Here is a 22,609-nt window from a genome sequence, read left to right on the forward strand (position 1 = left end):
TCAACGAGTGCTGCAGGCTAACTCTATCATTATGGAGGATAACTCGGTCACAGTGATAGATTAGATTCAGGGATGCTCGAGTGGCCTGGACGAGACTACCTCTTGCTTCGAAATATTTAGTTGATGGGCAAAAACGGGGTGGCTTTTTAGGCCAAGCACGTTCAGGAAAGCCAACAGTGCCGCGGAATAGATAGCCGCTTATGCGGTCAATTATTTCGGTAGCATCCTATGGATTCGAAAAGTGGGTTTGTATAGGATATTCCGTGATATTTTATTTATTTGATTTTATTTGGTATGTTCATACTCGTATAGTTTGATTCGTCTGTTTTGGCAGCGCAAAAAAAAAAAAAAAATAATCATCCAGTCCTCTCTCTTTCTCCCACGGCAGGTTTGTGGGGTCCAACGTGTCGTTGTCGTGGAGCTGGCCGTCCGCCAGACGTCTTGCTCACCGCATGCTCCGGGAACGAGCAAAGCTTGTGAGATCGGCAAAACGCGCGGCATGGGGTGCGGACTCAAACATGGTTCCATATCCTACACATGCCATCGTGCAACGTGCTGCAGTGTTCTGTTCAGCTAACAAAAACCCAAAATTAATATGCTCATTTTACCAGATTTATTGACAAGTTATTGTCATTTCTACACAAGCATCAAAGGTAAAAGAAACATGGTCAAGAGTCATTGTAGTCTAACTAAAGGCCAAGAAGTAATTTTATGAAGATATGTCTAGTGATATGTGATCCACTTCAGTCAACACCTCAGGTTATATCCATCAATTTTGTTGGCCCCATATTTCAGACTGTTCTTTTTAACTAGCATTTTAAATCTAATTTGGTCATTGGATCCAGTCGAGATATTTATTTTACTATCGTTATGAAATACTGGTAAAATTTTTAAAATTTAAGATATGAACAATCTTGGTGGGCGACTAGGGCTAATAGAATGAGTTTTTGGTTTATTTTGGCCAGGATGAAAAGTGGAGAAATTAGGGTTAAGATTTTTCATGATCTGAGTAGAGCTCTCAGGGCCATGATATCAAAATCTCAGTTGATGATACCATAAATCAAGGTTAGCAAGTAATCCTAGGCATTAATTTCAAAATTATTAATTTATAAAATCTATTAAAGTAAAAAAACAATCGTCAAGATACTGGCTCATATTTCATGTCAATATCTTATTGGTTGTTGTCCTAGAGTATATTTATTTGTATTGGCCGAGATAGTAAGGAATAAAATTTATATAAAAATCTTAATGGTGAGTACCTGATAGCAATGAAAAATGAGATGAAAACCTCTGATAATTGCTTAGTTCCGTAACATTACTAAATTTGTTCGCATGACTATCGAACCACGCAAATAAAGTTTTCCGAGCTTCTAGATTCTTTGTTTTGGGTAAATATAGAGTGCCAGTTACGTATAGATATTTGAGTACTCTATGAGCTCATTTGGTTCGCAGAGAAAAAAAGAGACAAAGTGTAGTCAATGAAAAAGTAAATAAATGCCTCTTATTTGATTGGAGTTTTCAAAGAAGAAAGACGGAAAAGTTGTATTTCCGTGGGAATCATCCCACGTTTCATGGAAAAGTCTTTTCCAGAAGAAATATGGAAAAGTTACTTTTCCGTGATCCGGAAATCGAAATATTTTTTTTATTTTTTTAAAAAGATCCTTCAGCTATTCTTATTTGATCCAGAGCATTAAAGACCTAATTTTTATTCAGGATATAATAAAAATTACACATAACTTTTCCAGAAAAGTAGATGGTCAACCAAAAATAAGCACTCTGGAAATCTGTCACTTTCTCATGGTTAACCAAACATGCCAAAAGTACTTTTTTAGGCATGCTTTTTGAAGAATCTGCTTCCTAGAAATCATATTTATATGAGGAAAAAATGCTTCCTGCGAACTAAATGAACCCTATGAGAAAACTTTGAAGATAGTGTGGTATTTTTCTTGAAATGGTTAACTATGTTGTATTGCCCTAGGAGTGGTTGACAACTTACTTCTGACCATAGTTTAAATACAATCAACTACTCGACAGCTGAGGCTTGGCTTAGTGCCTAACCGTATTGACATTGAGATTAGATTCAAGGAATTTCTGAGCATTTTTTTTCGTGTGTGTGTTGTTTTTTTTTCTTTTCAGAGAGAGAAAACGAAAAAGAAATCCACATTTAAGCCCTGACATCCTCATTAGGCCAAAGATTCAAATACCATTTAAATCTAATTACAATCACTACAATCAGCTCGTAGTCCACCTTCATGAATCCATACTCCAGTGTCCTCTAGTCCACATAGGCTATGTGCTAAGTTTGCTCTGATACCATTTGTTATAATTCAGGATCTTATTCAAAAAGACTAGTCGGAAAGTATTCTTTAGGTTTCTTAGTTCTGTATAAGTATCCAAGATCTCTTCGGTAAATAATTAATGTGGGACTAAACACACGCTCGCATGGATATAAAAGTGAGATAACTCACTCCCAATATTTGTTCTAATATAATGAGATAGGCTAGGAGGAAAATCTTCAAACCAAATCCTTTCGCTTGTTTTGAGCTTGCAATGCTGGCCAGACAGTCTGTTACTTGATTAGCTTCCCAAAGCATTGGATAATTGTCTTCACTGCACTGGATGAAAGGGATGCCTAAGATATAATTGTTGTAAGTCCAGCATTGGATGTTAGCCCAAGACGTGCCCAAAGAACCCCCAGGACCAAGCCTGTTAAGCCCAGTTGCAGTGCTCCAGGCCTACGGGAACGGTTCATGGGAGTGGCACCATGGCAGGTGCAGGCCGGCACCAGAAATTCGAACGGGCAAAAGTCCGCCCTCCCCTCGGATCTCATTCCTCCCTCCTACCCTCCGGCCCTACCTCCATGACCACAGCAAAACCCTCTCAAGAAAAACCAGTAAGTTCCGTTCCTCCCTTCTCCTTCCTCTCCCCTCCCCTCCTCTCCACCCTCTTCGGACTTCCACGATCTCGAACACTAACCCTTTTCCCCAAAATCCAGAAAGAGCCCTGGAGCCTGGCGGACTTCGAGATCGGCCGCCTCCTTGGCGAAGGCAAGTTCGGCAAAGTCTATCTCGCAAGAGAGAAGCAGGTACCCATCTCCCTCTCTCTCTCTCTCTGTGCCTCTCTCGACGAAAAAGAAAAAAAAAATCGCAACCAAAATTTGTTATCTTTCAGAGTGGGTATGTTGTTGCCCTGAAAGTGATATTTAAAGCAAAGATGGAGAAGTATCGTTACCACGCCCACCTCCGGCGAGAGATCGAGATCCAGCACAGCCTCTCCCACCCCAACGTTCTCCGTCTCTATGCCTGGTTCCATGACGAGACTCGAATTTTCTTGGTCCTCGAATACGCCGCCGGCCGCGAGCTCTATAAGTTGCTCAAGGACCTCAAGCACTTCTCCGAGAGGCGTGCCGCCACGGTAGCCCTCCCTTATCTTGCGTTCCTCTCCATGGTTCTTGGGATTATAATGATGGTTTGCTGTCTTAATTAATTATCAATTTAAATTTTCTGAATTGTGTACTGTGTGATCGTGAGTTATTTATGAAGTTATTATGGGGACGACTGTCGCTCTTGCTGCTCTCCTATTCTTCTTGTTGTTTCTGCTTATTGTTTCTTTGTTTTGCTAATTATTTTCATGATTTCTTTCTGATCTTTTGGCAAATTGCCCAAAAAAATTCAAGTCTTTGTTGTCGGAGATGGGTCATTGATGGCCTGTTCTTTTCATCTTGGCATTGTGCAGTATATTGCAAGTCTCGCCAGGGCACTGGCGTACTGCCATGAGAAGCATGTAATTCACAGGGATATCAAGCCTGAGAACTTATTGCTGGACATGGAGGTATGGCCGCATCTTTGTAGATGACTTTATCTGTTCTCTTGACTTTTGGGATAAAATTGTGGTTTTCTGTTTGCCATTCGGATTTAGTATTTAATGTTTACTGATCATATACGGATGTAGCTAAAGTTTAACAATTCAGTTTGCCGCATGGTCATAAATTTAATTTTCTATGGTTGGTGAAATGAATTTGGAAGGTGATAATTTTCAAAAAGTACTACATTCATATGGCTATGACTTTAATAGGATGCCGAAACTTTTGAACATTTAGATAAAATTATGTAACGCCTTCAAGCTTGATGCCTTCCTTCATTTCTTGATATTTTTCTCTAACTTTTATGGCCTATTTTCTCACTTCCTGGTGCATGGTCGTGCTATCACTTTTCTGAAGCATTCATGTGAAAAAAATGAGGAAAAGGGAAAGTAGGCATTCGTGTTATTAGTTATAATAGGATTCAGAAAGTGGACAAGATATATGAAGAAGCTTTTGAATTACACAATTACTAAGAATATAGAGTTACAGGAAAATCCATATGTTGGTGATGGAAATAAAGTAAAGGTGGCTTGTGTGAGTATGAAATAAGTAGGAATTTTGGTGTTGATTGGATGAAGATGATTCTGTTACTCTGGTGGCGAGGTCTTAATAACTAGTAGAACTTCCCTTGAATGAATGTTGTTACTAATTGATATGAATAGAGAAGATGAAGAAAGATCTAGCTGCGTGAGTATCAAAGAATTGGAGGTATTTTTTTTTCATAAAAAAGATCATATCAGTTGTACTACATCTGTAGGCGTAAGTAGTAAGACAAAAAAGGTAAGGTCCATAGTAAAAGTTTTTCAAATTAATGTGGTTTAACGGCAAGATGGCCAAAAGCAACGAGAAAGGAGCCATGCTTGGTTTTATTGGTACTCTGATCGCTTTAGATACATGAACCAGGGAAAATTGGCTAAATTGCATTATTTTCGGTGAGAACAGTATGTTTAGCAATCATTGCTATATTGATTGAGGGATGGAGGTTTGAGAGAATGTGACCAAAATTTTCATGGTAGCTTACATACTTGGTATGCGAAGAGATATTCTTGAAACTTGCACAGGTTGTCTGCAACTTGAATACTTATCTTTGCTTGGCTGATAAATTTTAACTTGCTTCATTTTGAGGGGAACAATGAAGAACGTGGAGATGACTCCTACATTCTACCAACCAGATTAATTTGACAGGGTTTAGCACCATCAGCCTGCTGATTAGCATGCATGACGTCAAACTATTAATCAATAATAGTCCTTCCTCGACTGCATCTTTGGCAATATTTCCATCAATGTTCAGATAGTGTTCCAAAGTTCATGATAGTTGGATCAACATATTTTTTGACAATTGATGTGAAAGAGGTATATGGTATTTCACAATGAAACTGAAGGATCATACTTGTATTCGCTGGATAAGCGTACAAGGTCAGATTCTTTAGGTGTAGCAACCACTAGTTAAGCATAAAGAGGATGGCTATTGGATTTTGCTGAGTTGTTGAGAAGCTAGTTATTTTTAGTGGATGTGACAAACAGACACATATTTATATCAATAACCTCACTATTTAATGTCAGATTGGTGATGATAAACCAGCAAAGTCCCATTATGCTTTAAAACCAGTGCCGGTTTTGAAATTTGTTGAATGTGAACTATATTTTGGCTTTATGTGGCTAATGAAGCTTGCTAGATGCTGAATATAAAAAAAAAGTTGAAGCCTGGTAATGGAAATTTTAGTTATTAAGGAGTCGATCCACTGATTCTCGAGTAGAAAGGCCTCTAGGGCTCGTTTGGTTCGCGGGAAGCATTTTTCCTCCTAGGAATATGATTTCTGGAAAACAAATTTTTAGGAAGAGGATGCCTAGGAAAATACTTTTGGCATGTTTGGTTGACCATGGGAAAGTGACAAATTTCCAAAGTGCTTATGTTTGGTTGGCCATCCACTTTCCTAGGAAAGTTATGTATAATTCCTATTATGCCCTTAATAAAAATTAGGTTTTTAATGACTCTTTAATGCTTCTTTAATGCTGAAGGGACTTTTTGGAAAAAAGTAAAAATGGAGTGATTCCCATCTCATGGGAAAGTAACTTTTCCATGTTTCTCATGGGAAAGACTTTCCCATGAAATGTGGAAATCATATTCCTATGGGAATACAACTTTCCCTTCTCTCTCCTTTGAAAACTCCAACCAAACAAGAGGCATCTCATTACTTTCCCGTTGACCACACTTTCCTCCCTTCTTTTCCCGCGAACCAAACGAGCCCCTAAACTTTAGGTATCTCTACATTATAATATAAAGGGATAGCTGTTGTTGCAATTCTCTAAAGTGGTACAATATGAATGTTGATTGCTTTAAATTTAATGGTGTTGAATAGGGGCTAAATTAGGAGAAGAAAAAAGAACAGTAGCTAAAAGATGAGAAGAAACATATACAACCCAGCAGGGAATGATGTAGATGAATTAGAGTATGATACTGCTTTATTTGTTGTGGTTTGCTAGATTCTAATATATCTCAAGGAGGACTCAATAGAACCTGTCATCTTTCATACTCGTTTTTGGTAAAGAGAAGGGGTGCGTTCTCATATAGCTAACATGAACAGTCATGATCACTGTTTCATAGAAGATGATCGACAAGATGTAGTCTTTTGTCAGGAACCACTTGCACATCTACTGAACTCTATGTGTGGATGGCATTCTGATTATAAACTGGTGCTTAATCTTTTTGAAGGTTGGAGAGTGGGAATACTACTCACTATGGTTGATTATGTTCTTGAAAATATCATTTTTGGTCAGCAGTGACTGGACAATAGAAAGGTATGGTGGAAAATGCAATAATTATTTCTCGAGGTTAAAAAAAGCTGAGGCAAAAAATGAAGGTTGAAGTGGCCTGGGGAAACCAGTGGAGCTAAAATGACTTAAGTGGAGCCACTGGAATAGTATCTGAAATTCTAGCTTAATATTGATGTTGCTCTTTTGTTTGATATTCAATCCTAGCCAAATAGTCGAGCGAGGGTGGGATGGAACCTGTCTCTTGTACGCTGGGAATATAAATCCCTGAATGAATATCTGCATGATTTCTTGAAGACTACCTATTATATTGTATAGTGTAAGCATATATGTAATTTGACAGTCTGAACACCATTTTTGTAGGACATGGAATGTAGGAGTATTTAAATCAAGTTACTAAATGACCATGCAGGGCCGTCTAAAAATTGCAGACTTTGGATGGGCTGTGCAGTCAAATTCCAAGCGACGTACAATGTGTGGCACCATTGATTACCTTGCCCCAGAAATGATTGAGAACAGAGCTCATGATCATGCAGTTGATAACTGGACGCTAGGTGTTTTATGCTATGAGTTCCTTTATGGTGTTCCGCCATTCGAAGAAGATGACCAGAAAGCCACTTTCAGAAGGTAAGGAACCTTGCTTTATGCTGCAGGCAGTTTATGGCCTTGCGGACTGTTGACAACTGATTAAAACCTCGACCCAGGATCATGAAGGTCGACTTGAATTTCCCTTCCATACCTCTTGTGTCTGCTGAAGCAAAGGATCTCATTAGGAAGGTGAGTTTGTGAATATTTATTTTGTTTGATGAGAAGGTAGAAGCTCACACGCTCCCTCATCTGACTTCAACAACGTGCAGCTACTGGTGAAGGATTCATCTAAGAGGCTCTCCCTTCAGAAGATCTTAGAACATCCTTGGATAGTCAAAAATGCAGACCCGCCAGTACAGTAGCAGGCTGCAAGGTTAGAAGATAAAGGCATGTACGTTGAGATTCGTGCATTTAAAATAACGAGAGTGGTAAGGTGAAGGCAGCAGTCAATGGGCTAAGAATTCTTTGCGAACTTTGCAGGAATTGACCGTTCCCTTCCTGCAATTTCTGTACGCTGTATATTTAACATCGTTCAATTTGCTTTCTGTTTAATTGAATTATCTCTGGCCGCATGTTGCTTTGTATGTCAGGGGTGGCCAGCTCTTTGTACTGAGGTACATGCTCGTTCCTACTGTATTTCTCATTTAACTACTAACAGGGTTACCATATTTATATACAGGGTCGGCACTCCTGATGCTGAATTGGCAATTCAGACATTGTCCACCTATTTTTCCTACTAATCTTTCACCTGGTATTTGTTGTAATTAAATTAGTGGCAAGCCATGGTGATTTAATAGAAATTTAAATTCTTTGATTTTTATAGTATTTTGATTAGAATTCTTGTTACTCTACCTAAGCAATCTTTTGTTTAGCAAATTTGCAAGGATTGATGTGGTATGCACAAATCCCACTGAACTTCTTGAGCGTTAGAGACAGAAATGATCTGTATATGAAAATTGGGGTATGTTGAAGCCAAACCCTTAGCCCTTTGCCTTGGCTGTTCGAAAGCCACACTAACAAGTGGAGGAGGGGGTTCAAAAGCAACTGTGACTCATGCAGTAGACAAAGTAATTTCGACTCAAAGATAAAGGAAATCCCATTGAGTAGTTCCATATTGGGGATATCGGAAAAATGAAAGACATCCTTTCCATCTTTTCAGTCAGACAGAATTCTTGGTCAGTGAGATGGCAGGTGGCTAAGGGTGTAGAAGAAAACGGGCGGAACGTATCTCCCTTCCTTCTACTAGACTGAATATGTTGATCAAATTCAGACTCTTGGTTTGGGCTTGGGAACATGGAATATCCTTATTTAAAAGAAATTCTCGACTGGCTCCGAGCCCAGTCCCACGTACAAGGAGGGGAAAAGCGATCCCCTTCTTAGAGCAGCACGTTGCTCGGGGCCAAGCCCAGAATGTATGGGTGACAGATCGGTCATAGGAGTACTCCGGGATATACACCAGGGCAACTAATGTCGAGCATACGACGATGCCGCCCGTTTTCATTTCGTGGAAGTCCCCGGCAAGCATCATGTGGATTTTGGCTTCCATAAGTTGTGTAAAGGCTCGGTTATGTACAGAAAAGGTAGGGAAGAAGAAAAGGATGGACGGTGGGTTGGTTGTGTACTCAGCGAGTACTTGGCTTACAAAGAGAGGCAACAACCGCAATGGTGAAGAGATGGAGGGAGGAAGTGCCACCTGTCCATAGGAAATACTGCATGCCTATCGTTCTCCAGCCTAGTATCCGGTGGAGGGAGATCTGAAGAGACTGTCCTTAATCATCAATGGAGGGACTGGAAGATCCTTAATCTTGGACCGCACGTGGGAGATGCCCATGAGGTCAGCAGGCCTACAGAGAATAGACCAGTGATTAGACATACAAGGAGATCCCTGATGAAATACAAATCGAGGTAGAGCAGGCTTTGTTTAAGAAAATTTTGAAATTGCGAGCAGACTTTGTTTAAGAAAATTTTGAAATTGCGTCCCTTCACCCTTGTATATGGACCAACATATGGTAGCTGATGTTGCTCCCTGCATATCTATCAACACTGGATTTTTAAATACACTGCTTTGAGTGGAGTACGAAAATAATCCAGTGTTAGGTCAATTCTTCGAGTATTCTCATGCTCCAAACGGGTCTCCCTAGAAATTTTATGCGGTGGATGCTAAAAATTTTAAAATATTATCTAATAATGATTTTTTGGGTACAACAACGGGTACAATCATCAACAAAAACAGAAAATAGAAGGTAATATAAAAAGTAAGGTACAATACGTGGTTTTTTCAGATAAAAGCTTCTACAGGTAAAGCCTCCAAAAGTGATGAGGCCCAAAAGCCAGTCGCGAAGAAAGAAGAAGAACCGCATAAACATGAAGATCGGGAGGCGAACAGAGCTGCTGACTGGGTCGCCTCTTACGTAGCTAGGCATTTCGGAGAGTTTCTTTGGACTTCAGCAGCTGATAGTCCCACTTCGTTGTTATCTTTACTTTCTTTTGATATGGCTGGATGTACTCAAGTTAGAGTTATATGAATTGCCGTTTTTACCAAAAAAAAAAAGAAAAAAAAAAAAGAAAAAGAAAGAAGAAGAAGAAGAAGAAGAAAAAAGAAGTACCGCATAAACATGAGGATGTACTTGTCACATTTCTGTCAAGAAACGTGTACCCGTTTAACCACTTTTCTCCGGCTCCGGGGCTCACCGGATCCACGATCCTGCTTCCGTATTAATTGGCCACCGCCTCGTCTGCCCTCCCAGCAGCAGTAGGGGCTCGGCCCTTTTCGTTTCCGTTCTTGACCCACGCCGGAGTTACGGCTCGCGACAAGGAGGCCGCACAGCAGAATCGTCGCTACGAATCCAAAACCCCAACTCCAACTCCACCCTCCGCATGGGAGGTAGCTCCGAGCGCCACCAGTCTCTTCGGTTCTTCCACCCCCCCAAGCCTTCTCTTACGTGCTCCGACCACCTCTCATCCTCCTCCCCGGATCCCGAGGAGGCGAAGAAGACGGGGTACCAGAAGTCCAAGAAAGCGGAGCCCATGGGCCGACCCCTGAAACGATGACTGCAAGAGCAAGAAGAAGAAGAAGCACAAGAAGATAGAATGAGAGGATGGAGATATCACCTGATAAGGTTGGAGGGTATCCTGAACCCCAGAGCTCAGTCCCCACTGGGCTCAGACAGCGGAAGCGACCGCTTCTCTTTAGAGATATTGTCCGCTTTGGCTTCTACAGTTTGAGATACATGCTGGCTTTCGTAGCTTAGTCGGTAGAGCTCGTCTTCGCTTTGGTATTGTCCGCTTTGGAGGAGCACGCACGTGCTTCTAAAGAGAAAGGGATAGCCCTCATCCATTTAAGAAATAAACATTTTTCCTATCTAGTCGATGTAGGACTATGTTCGGATCTTTTATTCCCACAATATCACCGATGGCGAGGGGCAAGGAAAGAATAGAGCAGCAGCGAGAAGAAGAAGAGGAAGGCCTCTGATGAGCATAATAGCGACACCAGCTGTGATGCAGGAGAGCCGGTCGGTCACAAGGCAGTGGCAAATGGATCGGCTTTGAAGAAGCCGAGGCTGGTGTAGAAGAATGACGGGTGGCAAGGTGAGGGAGTACTGGGTGGTGGTGATGGGAATCCTAATGCAGTGTCCAAGTTCAGGATCCCCAAGGCGGGGACCTGCGAGAGATTGTAACTCCACTGTTGTAAGGGAGATGAAGAGTTCCATGGTCGCTTGTATGCAAAAAAGTACAGATTTATTTGATTAGATGAAGGCAGTACGGTTTCGATATGCACGGGGAACATAAACATAGTAGGATTCAATTTTTTTGAATGTTTAATTGGTCATTCTTGCACAGACTAAATAGTTGTGGCTTATGATTTTGATTTGACCTTAAGTTCAAGGTTTTCTATGTATATATGAAATTATAATGAAACTGGTGCATTCTTGTAGTTTGAGTAGGCTGCATGTAGCGCCCAAAGCAGGTTCGGATAGGTCTGGTTTTGGCATGATCCAAGTTTGATTTATACTTGAATTGGGTCAAAAATTAATTCCAAGCCTGTTCCACTTCCATTTGCACTGGATCGGATTAAGTTTAATTTTCATTTTTCTGATACAGCAGTTTTCATTTTGGCTAGATTAGGTCCATGATAACCCAAACACACTTTTATGAACATTTTCTAACTTTAGATTGCTTAATTGTATTCTAAACATATCATGCAAGAAGCCACCAATTATAAAGAGAATTGTAAACAGCCCATTCCACGTGAGACTAATTAAAAATGACATGCAATTTACTTGTGATAACCGCCCCACTCCCAAGAGAAACGGGGGGGGGAGCATTACACTGTCGTGCAGGCGTTCGTAACGCCTGTTGGTGGGCGGTTACAACCGCTCGCTTTCCCCAGCAATCGGAGGCTACAAGAAGCCTCGATCGGTGGAGAATTTCATCATCCTCTTCCCTCTTCTCCACTGTCTTTCTCTCACAAACCTTCACGGTTGGCAGGATCCGGTGTTAGACCCACGCTGCCGGAGCAGAGGGCTGCATCGTCGGAGTAGGAGACGAACGATCCCCTTCAAAGCAGGTAAAGCCCTTCTTCATAATTTATTTTTTAAGATCTAGCTTAGACATTAAAAAAAAAAAAGACGGGCGTCGGTCGGGGTGGCCGAGCAGCGTCGGTCACAGGCCACGGCAGCCGCAGGCCGTTGGCCGCGAGCACCAGTTGCGGCCGCAGGCGCAGCCGGTGTTGCTGACCGGCCGGGGAGCGCCGCCGGCTGTGGCTCAGGCCCTCCCCGAGTCCGATCTCCACTCCACGGGAGAAGAAAGAAGGGGAGGAAGAAAAAGAATAAGAGAGGAAGAGGAAGAATAGAAAAAAAAACATACCGGTGGTTGATCCACAGCCGCAACCGCGGGCGCCAGCCTTAGCCGTGGGCCGCGGGTCGTCGGCCGTGGGACGCGGGTCGCCGGCCGCGGGCCACCGATGCGCCCTCGAGCACGACCACGGGCACGGCCGCGGGTGTGGCCGTGGGCGCCGCAGGCCGGCCGCCGGGCGCCATCGGCCGCTGCCCGTTCCTCCCAAGCCTCCCGAGCTCGCCCTCCTCCCTCCATGGGAGAAGAAATGACAAGAAAGGGGGAAGGAGAAATCGGGAGAAGAGAAGAGGAGGAGAAGAAAAAGAAAGAATAAAGAATGGGAGAAGGTTCGGGAAGAAAAAGGAAGAAAAGAAAAAGAAGAAAAGAAGAAAAAGAAAAGAAAAGGAAAGAAAAAAAAAAAAAGAGAGACTCTTAATGGGTTCGATCTAACGGGTCTGATCCGAGTACGGGTTCGAACCTGTTAGGCCCAAATAAAAGAAAAGAAAAATGGGTTTAGCCAAATTTGACTAAAACCTAGCCCAGTCAGATTGGGTTAAGTCCGGACGAACCCAAACTATAAATTGGATTAAATCCGAACCAAATTAAGCCCAATTGAGTTGGGTCTGAACCTAATTAAGCTGAGTTAGTCTCAGCAGACCCAAATTGAATATGAATCAAGCCCAATTCAAAACCAGTTTAACTAAATTGAGACCGAATTAACTTTGGGCTGACCCTGACTCAAGCCTAGATGAGCCACATTGACCCTGGACCAAAATTAAACCTAATTGGACTTGACATTGAGCCCAATAACATAATTAGAAGACCAAATTGATCCGATAGGGCTAGACCCAATCAGGAACCGAGCCCAATTCTTTAATTAAAAACCCAATTGACCTACGTGAACCCAATCTGGTTCTAAATCGAGGCCAAGGGCTCTAAATTAAATAAATTGGACTTGAGATCCAAGCAAGTAAATTCATGTTATGATAAATTAGAAAATTATGAAATAAATAGAGAATAATGTGACCCCTATGTGATTTATTTAGGTGATCAAGGATTTGTCACCCGGATGTAAGAAATTGGAAAGCATATTGCTGTAAGTAACCTTGGCACTGATCTTAAAGTTTTTAAATTACTGTTTAATTATAATTATGAAAATGTATTGGTTATGATATATTTTTTTCAAAATTAGGATCAAGTATATGATTGCATGTGATTCATGAATTTGATTAAAGAGCATTCTTCATGAATATTTGATGGTGTATGAGTTATGAAATTATGATTATGTTAGACTGCATGAAAAATGATATTTGAGACATGTTTATGCATTTTAAATTATATGATGCCATTTATCATTTTCCAACCTATTTATGATGATTATGATTTATAAAAGAAAAAGAATATGATTTATGAACTCTCAGATAGCTATAACCACATCTAGAAATAGAAGTCAGTCGACATCCTGGAGCTAGCATCCAAAGAATAACAGGCCCTCTACCAACGGGTTAAAGTTGGTAACGAATAACAGAATTAGTCGACTAAGATTAATAGGCCCTGTCACGGGATTATAGTGACCATAGTAGCACATCCGTCTGAGAGTATATTTTATAAAGTATGGATAAATGGCAATATTTTTATATGACTTGCATTATCATGATTATGAACTTTTATGGATAGAACATGCATTGCTTTATGACCTGATTTGTGTATATCATCTATAAAATGTTTTATTTTACTACAACTGTTGGCTTTTTAATCACTGCATTGGCATAATTGTACTTGATCCAATAAGATAGTACCTGGTTACTTACTGAGCTGTGTAGCTCATATCTTTTCATCTATTTTTTTTCTACAGATGAATAAAACTACTAGGAGCAGGGAGCTTGGTGTTATTCAGGGTTGGGGTAACTGAAAATATTATGTAATAATTAAATTTTAGAAGCTCTGTACTGTTCCAACTTCATGAACAATGTTATGACATTAGTAAATGAAACTATTTATTTTCATTATGAAATTTTAAGTGGCTTCGTGTTATTATGTGCATAAGATTGCAATAGCACGGCCGTGTCATGATCCGGATTTGGGGCGTGACATTACCAATTAGCATTAAGACTATAAAGATGATTGACCATAAATAAGTATTATAGGCATGCTATTTTCTTGTCATCTAGGAGGGTCTAGTTGGCTAATGATAGCCAAATCATATTAGTTTTGAATCAATTTGGATCTGAGTTAGGTCTTATCCTGTCCACATCGAGTCCATGTTAAAACTTTCAGTCCACACTCAATCCAAATGATTCCAGTTCAAATAGGATTCAGAAATTGTTGGGTTGGGTTAATGTTGGGATGATTATATTGGCTTGCAGTCCTAGATGGGGTAAGCATGGATGCATTGTAATAATAACAGAATTTCACATATTAGTCAGTTGCATATGTTACTAGTCCTGGTGATAAGTTCTTTTCCTCTTCGGTGCTACCTTGCCCGACTGGGTTAAAAAGGTCTTTTTCCCAACCTACCTTTGCCAGATTCAAGCATTCCTCATGATACACACACGCACACACATATGTATGTCTTTATTATAAGCATATCAACTATAGATGTCACTCTCGTGATATATCTTATCTATTTCTTACTGTCAGATTTCTGCGAGATTTCTGAAACCTAATAAACAAACTGTGGATCTTGTTGCGAATGAGAAATTGAAGGCGAATGCTAGTGTTAGACGCTTTGCTCTTCCCTGTTCTCGTTCTGCAAGACCTCAAGTTATTCCAGATGTTATTCGTTGCTATAGCCGGTTTGTTACTTCTGTATTCATCTTTGACTTTTTTCTTTCTCTGTCCCTCCTCCACCAATACAGTTTCATAATTGTTCCTTATGGAGTCATTCTGATTCTGTGGAGGCCGTACCATTATTTTCATGGAGACAAAGGAATCCATATCCAAACTTGCTGGTATATTGTCTGGAGCGCAGGCTTTGCATCGGGACGTAATGCAGGCACAATGCGAAGCGTCACCGACAATAAAGGGCATAGGATCAAGTTCTGTGCACGTCAAGCACCTGGTTCATCTTAAACAGCATCACATCTTCCTCACCATCAGTGCTATTTTCTGAGAAAACTTTCCGTTCTTAATAGTCAGATATGATTTCATGCAGGTCATTCTTGCTGGATTCAGATCTGGCCGATTCTTGGTTTTGGTGGCCACGAATGTGGCAGCACGGGGCTTGGACATCAATGATATGCACTCGATTATTCAGGTTTTCATCTTTCTATTTAAAAATAGATCTTATGGATTTATAGCCCAGTCTAATCTTCGCAGAAGTTTTTGGTGAGCTCAGAGCTCCATAAACTAGATCTATTACCCTTGACTTTGTTTATGTTGCAGTGCGAACCCCGACGTGATGTTGAAGCCTATATATATATATATATATATATATATATATATATATATATATATATATATATATATATATATATATATATATATATATATATATATATATATATATATATATATATATATATATATATATATATAAGTGGGTGGATCATACCTGACGAGTACGGATGCATCCAATAAAATCAAAAATATAATACCTCGGAGTGCCAGGGACAACTTTCCATCACCAGCCCATAGGGGTACTACCGGAGTGACTGGCTACATAAGCAGCCACCCAATCCGCAGTCCCGTTAGCTTCACGGAACACATGCTTGGTCTGAAAGGTCCCTCTATCCCTCACCATTGCCCAGATATCTCGGAGCAAAGGGTGGACGCAACTGTTGCCCCTCGGGCTCCTCCGGATCCAACTAATGACAATGGCCGAGTCCCCCTCCAGGATGATGGAACTGGCCCATAAGACACACCGGGTGTGACGAAGGCCCATTCAAACGGCCCGCAGCTCCGCATCCAGAACCGATATGTTGAAGAGTTGACTGCCCCTGCAGCTACGACCCTGGCAGACAGGTCCCAAATAACAAAACCTGCACCGCCTCTTGGACCTCCGTCCAAGACAGACTCGTCGAAATTGACCTTGAGAAAACTCGGAGGTGGGGGCTCCCAGGTGAAAAACACCGTGCAGGATATTGCCGAAGCAGAAAGAGAACCTCAGGTGTCCCAAGCTATCAAGGTCCCTTCAACATGTGTGATGAGACCGAGCTCCGCCGTGTCAAGATCCCTTCAACATGTGTGATGAGATTGAGCTCCACCGCCTTCACATGGACACTCTCTACTATAAGTTTCGGCGACATACTGCGCTCGCCAAAGGTTCGAGAGTTCCTAACCAGCCAAATCTGGTAGGATGTGCAAATCGCTCGAGCCGCCTCCTGACAAAGCAGTAGGGACTCTGAGCATTGGTGCATGGCATGTAAGAACAGGTCCCTTCGGCCCCGAACCTCCCTCGGGATCCCTGCCAGTCGCCAAGTCACCCTAGTTCATGTACACTGAAACAAGGCATGGTCCATCGTCTTGTTCACACCACAGTCCTTGCACACCGAGGGAATCCTCAGTCCTTGTCCACTTAGTACTGCTCTCGTTGGAAGACGGTCTCAGACCACCTTCTAGAGAAACAACACTACCCTCGGGTGGAGACCCAAGCGCCAGATCTAGGCGCAGTCTGGCCCAGGCTTGTACTGCCGCCGAAGGATACGGAAAAGGTCGCCCGCCCTGACACTGGTCCTGGTAGAGGTGCTCCAAACCTGCACGTCTAGACCTGCGCACCCTGGTAACGTAAGGGATCGGACCCTCTCTGTCAGATGCCCTCCAAAAAACTGAACCAGCTTAGTCTCATCCCATGTAGCCCCCCCGGGGACAAAGAGATCACATACACGCAGGCCTTCTCCAGCCTCGACACTAACCATAGTCGGCCAGTGCCGCAAGGGGAGGGTATTTACCCATGGGTCTCCAGTCACGTCAATACTGCGTTCATCGCCTATCAGCCATCTGGTATATACCAACGCAGTAGGCAGGTACCTCACAATCTCTCGCCACAGGAAAAACATCTGCGCCCACCTCGGGCCGGTGCCTCATGGCCCACTCTCCCATAGCGGGCTGCTATAGTCCGGCTCTAGAGCCTCTGCGGCTCTAGAGTCGGGCAATGAGCACCTTCTGTCACTCCAGGAGAGATAGAATCCCTAGGCTACCCATGGTCTAGGTAGAACAGGGAGGGATGGTACAGAAACCATGGTCTGGTTTTGTATTGATCACCAGAGGTTGCTATGTTACTAACAGTTGGATTAATTTTCTGGTAACACTGGAGTTGCTATCCTACTATATGAACCCAAGTATTCATATAGCGTATGTCGGATAGAAAGGGAATCTGGTGTCACGTTTGGGCACATATCTGCTCCTCAACCTGCTGATGTTTGCTGAATCTGCTGGTTCTGAAGCATCTGAAGCTATATTCAATTTATCTGACAGGTATGCCCTTGTTTTGTTTGTAGGGGATTAACTTTATAAATTTGAAACTGTTCATTGCTTGTGCTGAAATTCAATCGATTCCAGTATTCCAGTCGCACGCAGAACAACTGCTGAGTTCCTCTGGCTTGTCGGTGGTGGATTTACTTGCAAAAGCACTTGCAAAGGCTGCAGTGAGTCCCTTTTCTTTTAACAAAAAATAGATATTACTATGAAGCTTGTGGAGAGTGTCAGTTAATTTCTTCAAGTGGGTTTGGTGATCTTTTGTTTGTTTTGCAGGGATACACTGATATTAAGAAGAGATCACTACTTTCATCCATGGAGAATTATGCAACTTTACTCCTCCATGCTGGAAAGCCCATCTACTCACCCTCGTAAATCTTGCATGCCTTAAAATTGTGAATGTTTAACATGTATCTTACTTGTATATTGATCAATTTTGTGCTGCACCCATGGTTGTCCCAAAAGCACTTTTCCCAAGTATTTAACCAATGAACTGGCATTTATAGTGATCCAGTATCTCAAAACCTGCATATGAATAGTTGCTCTCAGACCTGATTCTGTTCTGTGGGTTCTAGGTTTGCTTATAGCATCTTGAGGAGATTCTTGCCTGATGAGAAGGTTGAAAGGGTGAAGGGTCTTTCTCTTACAGCTGATGGAAAGGGTGCTGTGTTTGATGTGCCTGCTGATGATGTGGACTCATTCATCGCAGGTGTGCTTATCAGAATTGATCAATTTAGTTACTAATATATGTTAAAGTGATAATGTTTAAAGTTGAAACATGCCATGATATGTATTTTTCAAGTAGTGTGACTTCTGAAAATGAAGACCTAACCTACTTCTGGCGCTGGCTTTACTGTTGGTGAATCTTCAACCATGATATGGTGGTGCCCTTTAAAAGCAGCAGATTTTCCTGGCAATCCAGCATTATGAGCTCGGGGGATGATTGCCTGGTTTTTGTACAAAAGAATGCCAATAGACCTGTCGCATCTTCACTATTCTCGGGAAACTATGGTTGTGTTGGAAAAACTAAAATTAGTCAAAGCATGCAACTTACATTATGCCGTCAATCACAGTCTTTAGTGATCAGAGAAATGATGTACCAGGATTGCCGTTGTGAGTGTGAAATATGATTGTACTCTGCTCTAATTTTAACGCTCTTGCATTTGTTCATCTTTGTGTATAGGCCAAGAAAATGCAAATATGATGAACATCGAGGTTTTGGAAAAATTGCCTCCTTTGCAAGACAAGGATCGGTCGAGAGCTGGAGACAGGTTTGGAGGATGTGGTGGTTTTGCTGACAGAAGAGGCGGTGCTGGATGATTTTCTGGTGGTAGGGGAGACGATGGCCGACCTGGTAGAAGAAAATGTGGATTTTCAGATCAAGGAACGGGAGAAAGTGGAAGGATTTACTGTAATATAGAAACTTTGGGGCCATATATGAACATAGGAAATGTTTACTTACGTATTTATTTGTTTTTTAAAGCGACCTTCAGGTTATCCAATGGGATCCAAATGGGTTCATTTTTGCAAGCTGTATACATAATCCATTTAAGCGCGACAGGTTTTGTTTTGATTACTAGGTTGAGTGGCAGACGTGTTTAATCTTTGTTGTGATCATCAAAATCTTGGGTGCCTCATTTTTATGGGTTCCTGCTCCCTTCTTCTAATCGCGTCCTATTATTTGTATCTTGGATTATCTGTACACAGCCTGTAACCTATCCAAATTTTTGATTAGTATGTTCAAATTTGAGATGGTGTATTGCCAAGGTGTTTAATTTGTAATCTTCACAACGTACACATTTTCCTTTTCAATTATTACTGCAATACCAATATTTTGTGGTGTATTATCTTTAGCTTCACTTTTACAATTACTTGTATTTCATTTTCTAGCCGAGAATTTTGTATTTGTACTATATTTCTTTATTCTTTACTAAATGAATAGGTTACACCCTCTCCTTATATCATCCTTTTTCTAGTTGAAAATTTTTATAAATACTTGTCTACGATCTCCGGCTTTAATTGTATCCATCCAATTAATAGGTAGATAAGTGATACTCATTGCAGAAGGAATTCTAGCTTTTGTGATTTGCAAACATTTCACATCCGAGAGGAAGAACCATGAGAATGTAGGATTATTGTCAACCTGCTTAGTAGATAGGCGGCATATTGCCATCACAGTATGTCACGGTCTAAGTTGTTTCCCTTGCCCATGAGGGCAGCAACTATGGAGAAACTGTTGTCTACAAACCCCATCTTCAACCCTTTTCTTTTTACACGCTACACCCATCTTGCATTATCCTAGAGTCTGAGAGAACTCTATAATTATTGTAAGAGAGACATTGATTCCAAAGAATTGGAGTGTTTAATTGGGATTATTTAGCCGCTGCACTGCTGTGGGCAATGCAAAAAGACCACAACTAAACGATTTTCTGGTATAAGTAATCCACTAGGTGCAGCTTAGAGAGGGGAAGAAGAAATGTATATCACGTTCAATCATATGTTCAAACCACCTATTTCCAATGACTCAATATTCCAGTCCTCAAACTAAGCATGTCCTCCTGTTCTTCGAGTATGGTTGGTTTCCTATTTGTTCTATTTGAGTTTTGCTTAGTTTTGTATAATTGGAGATTAGTTACCTATTTTTATTCCGCTGCTGCGGTGCCTATCTTCAATCTCTCTTCCTTCTTTCTTCTCATTTCATTATCTCAGGGAAACGATTAGTGAACTTTGATCACCATTTTCCTCAAAAATTATTGTTGATAAGTGGTTTCCAGCGGCCTATGACATTTTGTGCTAGAAAATTTTCATTTCTAATACGTTTTAGTATCTTTTTTGTCCATCTAAAACTATAAAATATTTGTAATGGAAAAATTGACATGTATTTTTTTTTCTATTAGGAGGGGCTAATATCCATTTTTATGAACCCTATCTTCATACAGTCACACCATCCAGAGGGATCGACTCTGATTGAAATCTAACACCTGTCCCTGGCTCAAGTGATGAGGAATCATACCATCTGAACAGAGTTGCGAGTTCCATCAACTAATATCTTTTTAATTAGCTTGGCTTCAGAAGGAAGTCATTGGACTTATTAATGCAGAGATCTTAGATCTTAAAAAAAGAAAGCTGCAGACCAACGCACCTCCCGACATGTCAGCGGCAAATTCTGGCAAACAAAATAAACATAGGTCAAAATTCAAACTTTGATTCCACAACTTGGGCTCCAAGCCACAAGCCTACAACTTGAGCTCCAAGCACAAGGAGGAGGAACGCACTACCCGTAATAGTCTCCTACCAAATCTTAATAGTTTCCCGTCACGGGTGACGCTTGTCCAAGCCTGCTTCCTTCACCTCTATATATACTCACATCTAAAGCAACTTCTAACCCACACCTACTATCAAATATTTTCCTCTGTTCCTACTTTCGGGAGAATATACGGAGAGAATGGCAGGAGGTCAGGAGTTGAAGTTGTTGGGGCTGTGGGCGAGCCCATTTGTGTTGAGGTCGAGAATTGCTCTAAACCTCAAGGGGGTGGGCTACGAGTTCTTGGAGGAGGTGCCGGGGACTAAGAGCGAGCTCCTCCTCAGGTCCAACCCTGTCTACAAGAAGATGCCTGTCCTCATCCACAACGGCAAGCCCATCTGCGAGTCCATGATCATCGTTCAATATATCGACGGGGTCTGGGACGCAGCGGGACCTTCCATCCTGCCCTCTGATCCCTATGACCGTGCCATTGCTCGCTTTTGGGCCGTCTACATAGATGACAAGGTATACCAAATTACTTCTCTGCCTTTCTTGCACATCGTTCAGTATTATATCGCTTTTGGGCAATTTTTTAACTTCCAGACATGGATTTCACTTTTATATCTTGGTATGATGTCTAGAGGTGAAGTCACGAATGACATTACTTGGTTGGGTTGTGTATAAGATAAATAGGTTGGGACATTTTTCTATATCTTTGTCATCAGGATGGGTTGGTACTACTTTATCACTAATCCCATAGCAGTGGAACGTGGGTGCTGGTCCGGGACCGACCGTTGCAACTTGCAACCCCATATTCCTAAATTTGGGTGTGCGTCTAATCTAACTCGGGCTTGCATCCCTGTTCTTTTATCCATCCCAATTGCAGCTGACTCTTACTGCGCTTACTCCAAGCAACCTAACCATCTATGAACCCAATGAGGCGAGACAGAGAAATTGAGTTCATTATGTAGGACTAATGAGCCTTGTTTTTTTTCTGTTCTTACCTTCCGTCTCAGTGGTTCCCTTCTCTGATAAAAATCATAAAAGCAAAGGCTGACGACGAAGAGACGGCCGAAGCAAGAGAGCAGGTGATTGCCGGACTCCAGTTGTTGGAAGAGGCTTTCGAGAAATGCTCCAAAGGCAAGGACTTCTTTGGCGGGGAAAGTGTTGGCTACCTGGACATTGCGTTTGGGTGCTACTGGGGGTGGCTCAAGGCAGGGGAAAAAATGGCCGGCATCAAACTACTAGACGAGGAAAAGACACCTCTCTTGATGGGATGGGCAGAACGTTTCTGTTCGGCCGATGCCGTGAAGGAGTTGATGCCGGAGGTCGACCAGCTTGTCGAGTTCGGCAACATGATTCGGGCCAGGCAGAATGCTGCTGCCGCCAACTGAGAGTCTTCGACTTCAGGAAGGCGGTTTTGGTGGCATAAACGCTTCGAGTTCGGATAAATATTGGTGGGGATGACTGATGAGAGTAAAAAGTGGAATAATTTGATGAACCAGAGTGTTGCGTTTAAAATGTCTTTCTTGAAAATGTAGTGTGAAATGTCTTATGGTTTGTTAGAGTCGAGGACTTTGCTGGCAGCCTTTGAAATTGGTGGTTTTATGCATAAGATTTCCTTTCTGTTCTATTTTTCTGCAGTGGATGGAGGAACATGACCCCGCAATGGTGTAGTCTCGATTAGCAACATTGTAGTGGTACTGGTACTTCTTTGAGATTTTGATATGCAATATTTTGAAGTCCAACGGCATTCATGCATGAGAGAACGCATAAATGAACGACTCCTTGACCATAAATTTAAATGATGTCTACCAAGACCCCAGAAGGAAGTTAATTTGCGCTTCCATTGCGTTACATCGTCCCTTTAGAAACTCAGTTATTATGTTCTTTTC

At 41.7% G+C, this 22,609-nt stretch overlaps 3 protein-coding genes across 3 annotated transcripts; all 3 read left to right on the top strand.

Moving 5' to 3' along the window:
* Positions 1-2,726: 2,726 nt before the first annotated feature.
* On the top strand, positions 2,727-8,034 carry LOC103699837 (serine/threonine-protein kinase Aurora-3). Its single transcript, XM_008781841.2, has 7 exons — positions 2,727-2,893; positions 2,996-3,085; positions 3,172-3,414; positions 3,736-3,831; positions 7,047-7,261; positions 7,339-7,411; positions 7,492-8,034. Exons 1-7 carry the CDS (start codon positions 2,765-2,767, stop codon positions 7,582-7,584), a joined length of 939 nt encoding a protein of 312 aa, XP_008780063.2. The 5' UTR covers positions 2,727-2,764; the 3' UTR covers positions 7,585-8,034.
* A 2,761-nt stretch (positions 8,035-10,795) lies between these two features.
* LOC103700164 (DEAD-box ATP-dependent RNA helicase 7) lies at positions 10,796-19,122 on the top strand. Its single transcript, XM_039116177.1, is given in 13 exon segments — positions 10,796-10,940; positions 14,511-14,554; positions 14,696-14,854; positions 14,937-15,062; positions 15,210-15,311; positions 15,440-15,471; positions 17,194-17,219; positions 17,295-17,416; positions 17,418-17,467; positions 17,541-17,640; positions 17,747-17,841; positions 18,046-18,179; positions 18,654-19,122. Coding segments are annotated over 13 exon segments (1,272 nt in total). The 3' UTR covers positions 18,791-19,122.
* Positions 19,123-20,868: 1,746 nt separating this feature from the next.
* Positions 20,869-22,458, top strand: LOC103699852 (glutathione S-transferase U17-like). The gene is made up of 2 exons (XM_008781853.4): positions 20,869-21,239; positions 21,731-22,458. Exons 1-2 carry the CDS (start codon positions 20,916-20,918, stop codon positions 22,106-22,108), a joined length of 702 nt encoding a protein of 233 aa, XP_008780075.2. The 5' UTR covers positions 20,869-20,915; the 3' UTR covers positions 22,109-22,458.
* The last annotated feature ends 151 nt before the right edge of the window (positions 22,459-22,609 follow it).

This window comes from Phoenix dactylifera, chromosome 2, assembly GCF_009389715.1.
Source record: "Phoenix dactylifera cultivar Barhee BC4 chromosome 2, palm_55x_up_171113_PBpolish2nd_filt_p, whole genome shotgun sequence".
In the NCBI taxonomy this organism is placed as follows: Eukaryota; Viridiplantae; Streptophyta; class Magnoliopsida; order Arecales; family Arecaceae; genus Phoenix; species Phoenix dactylifera.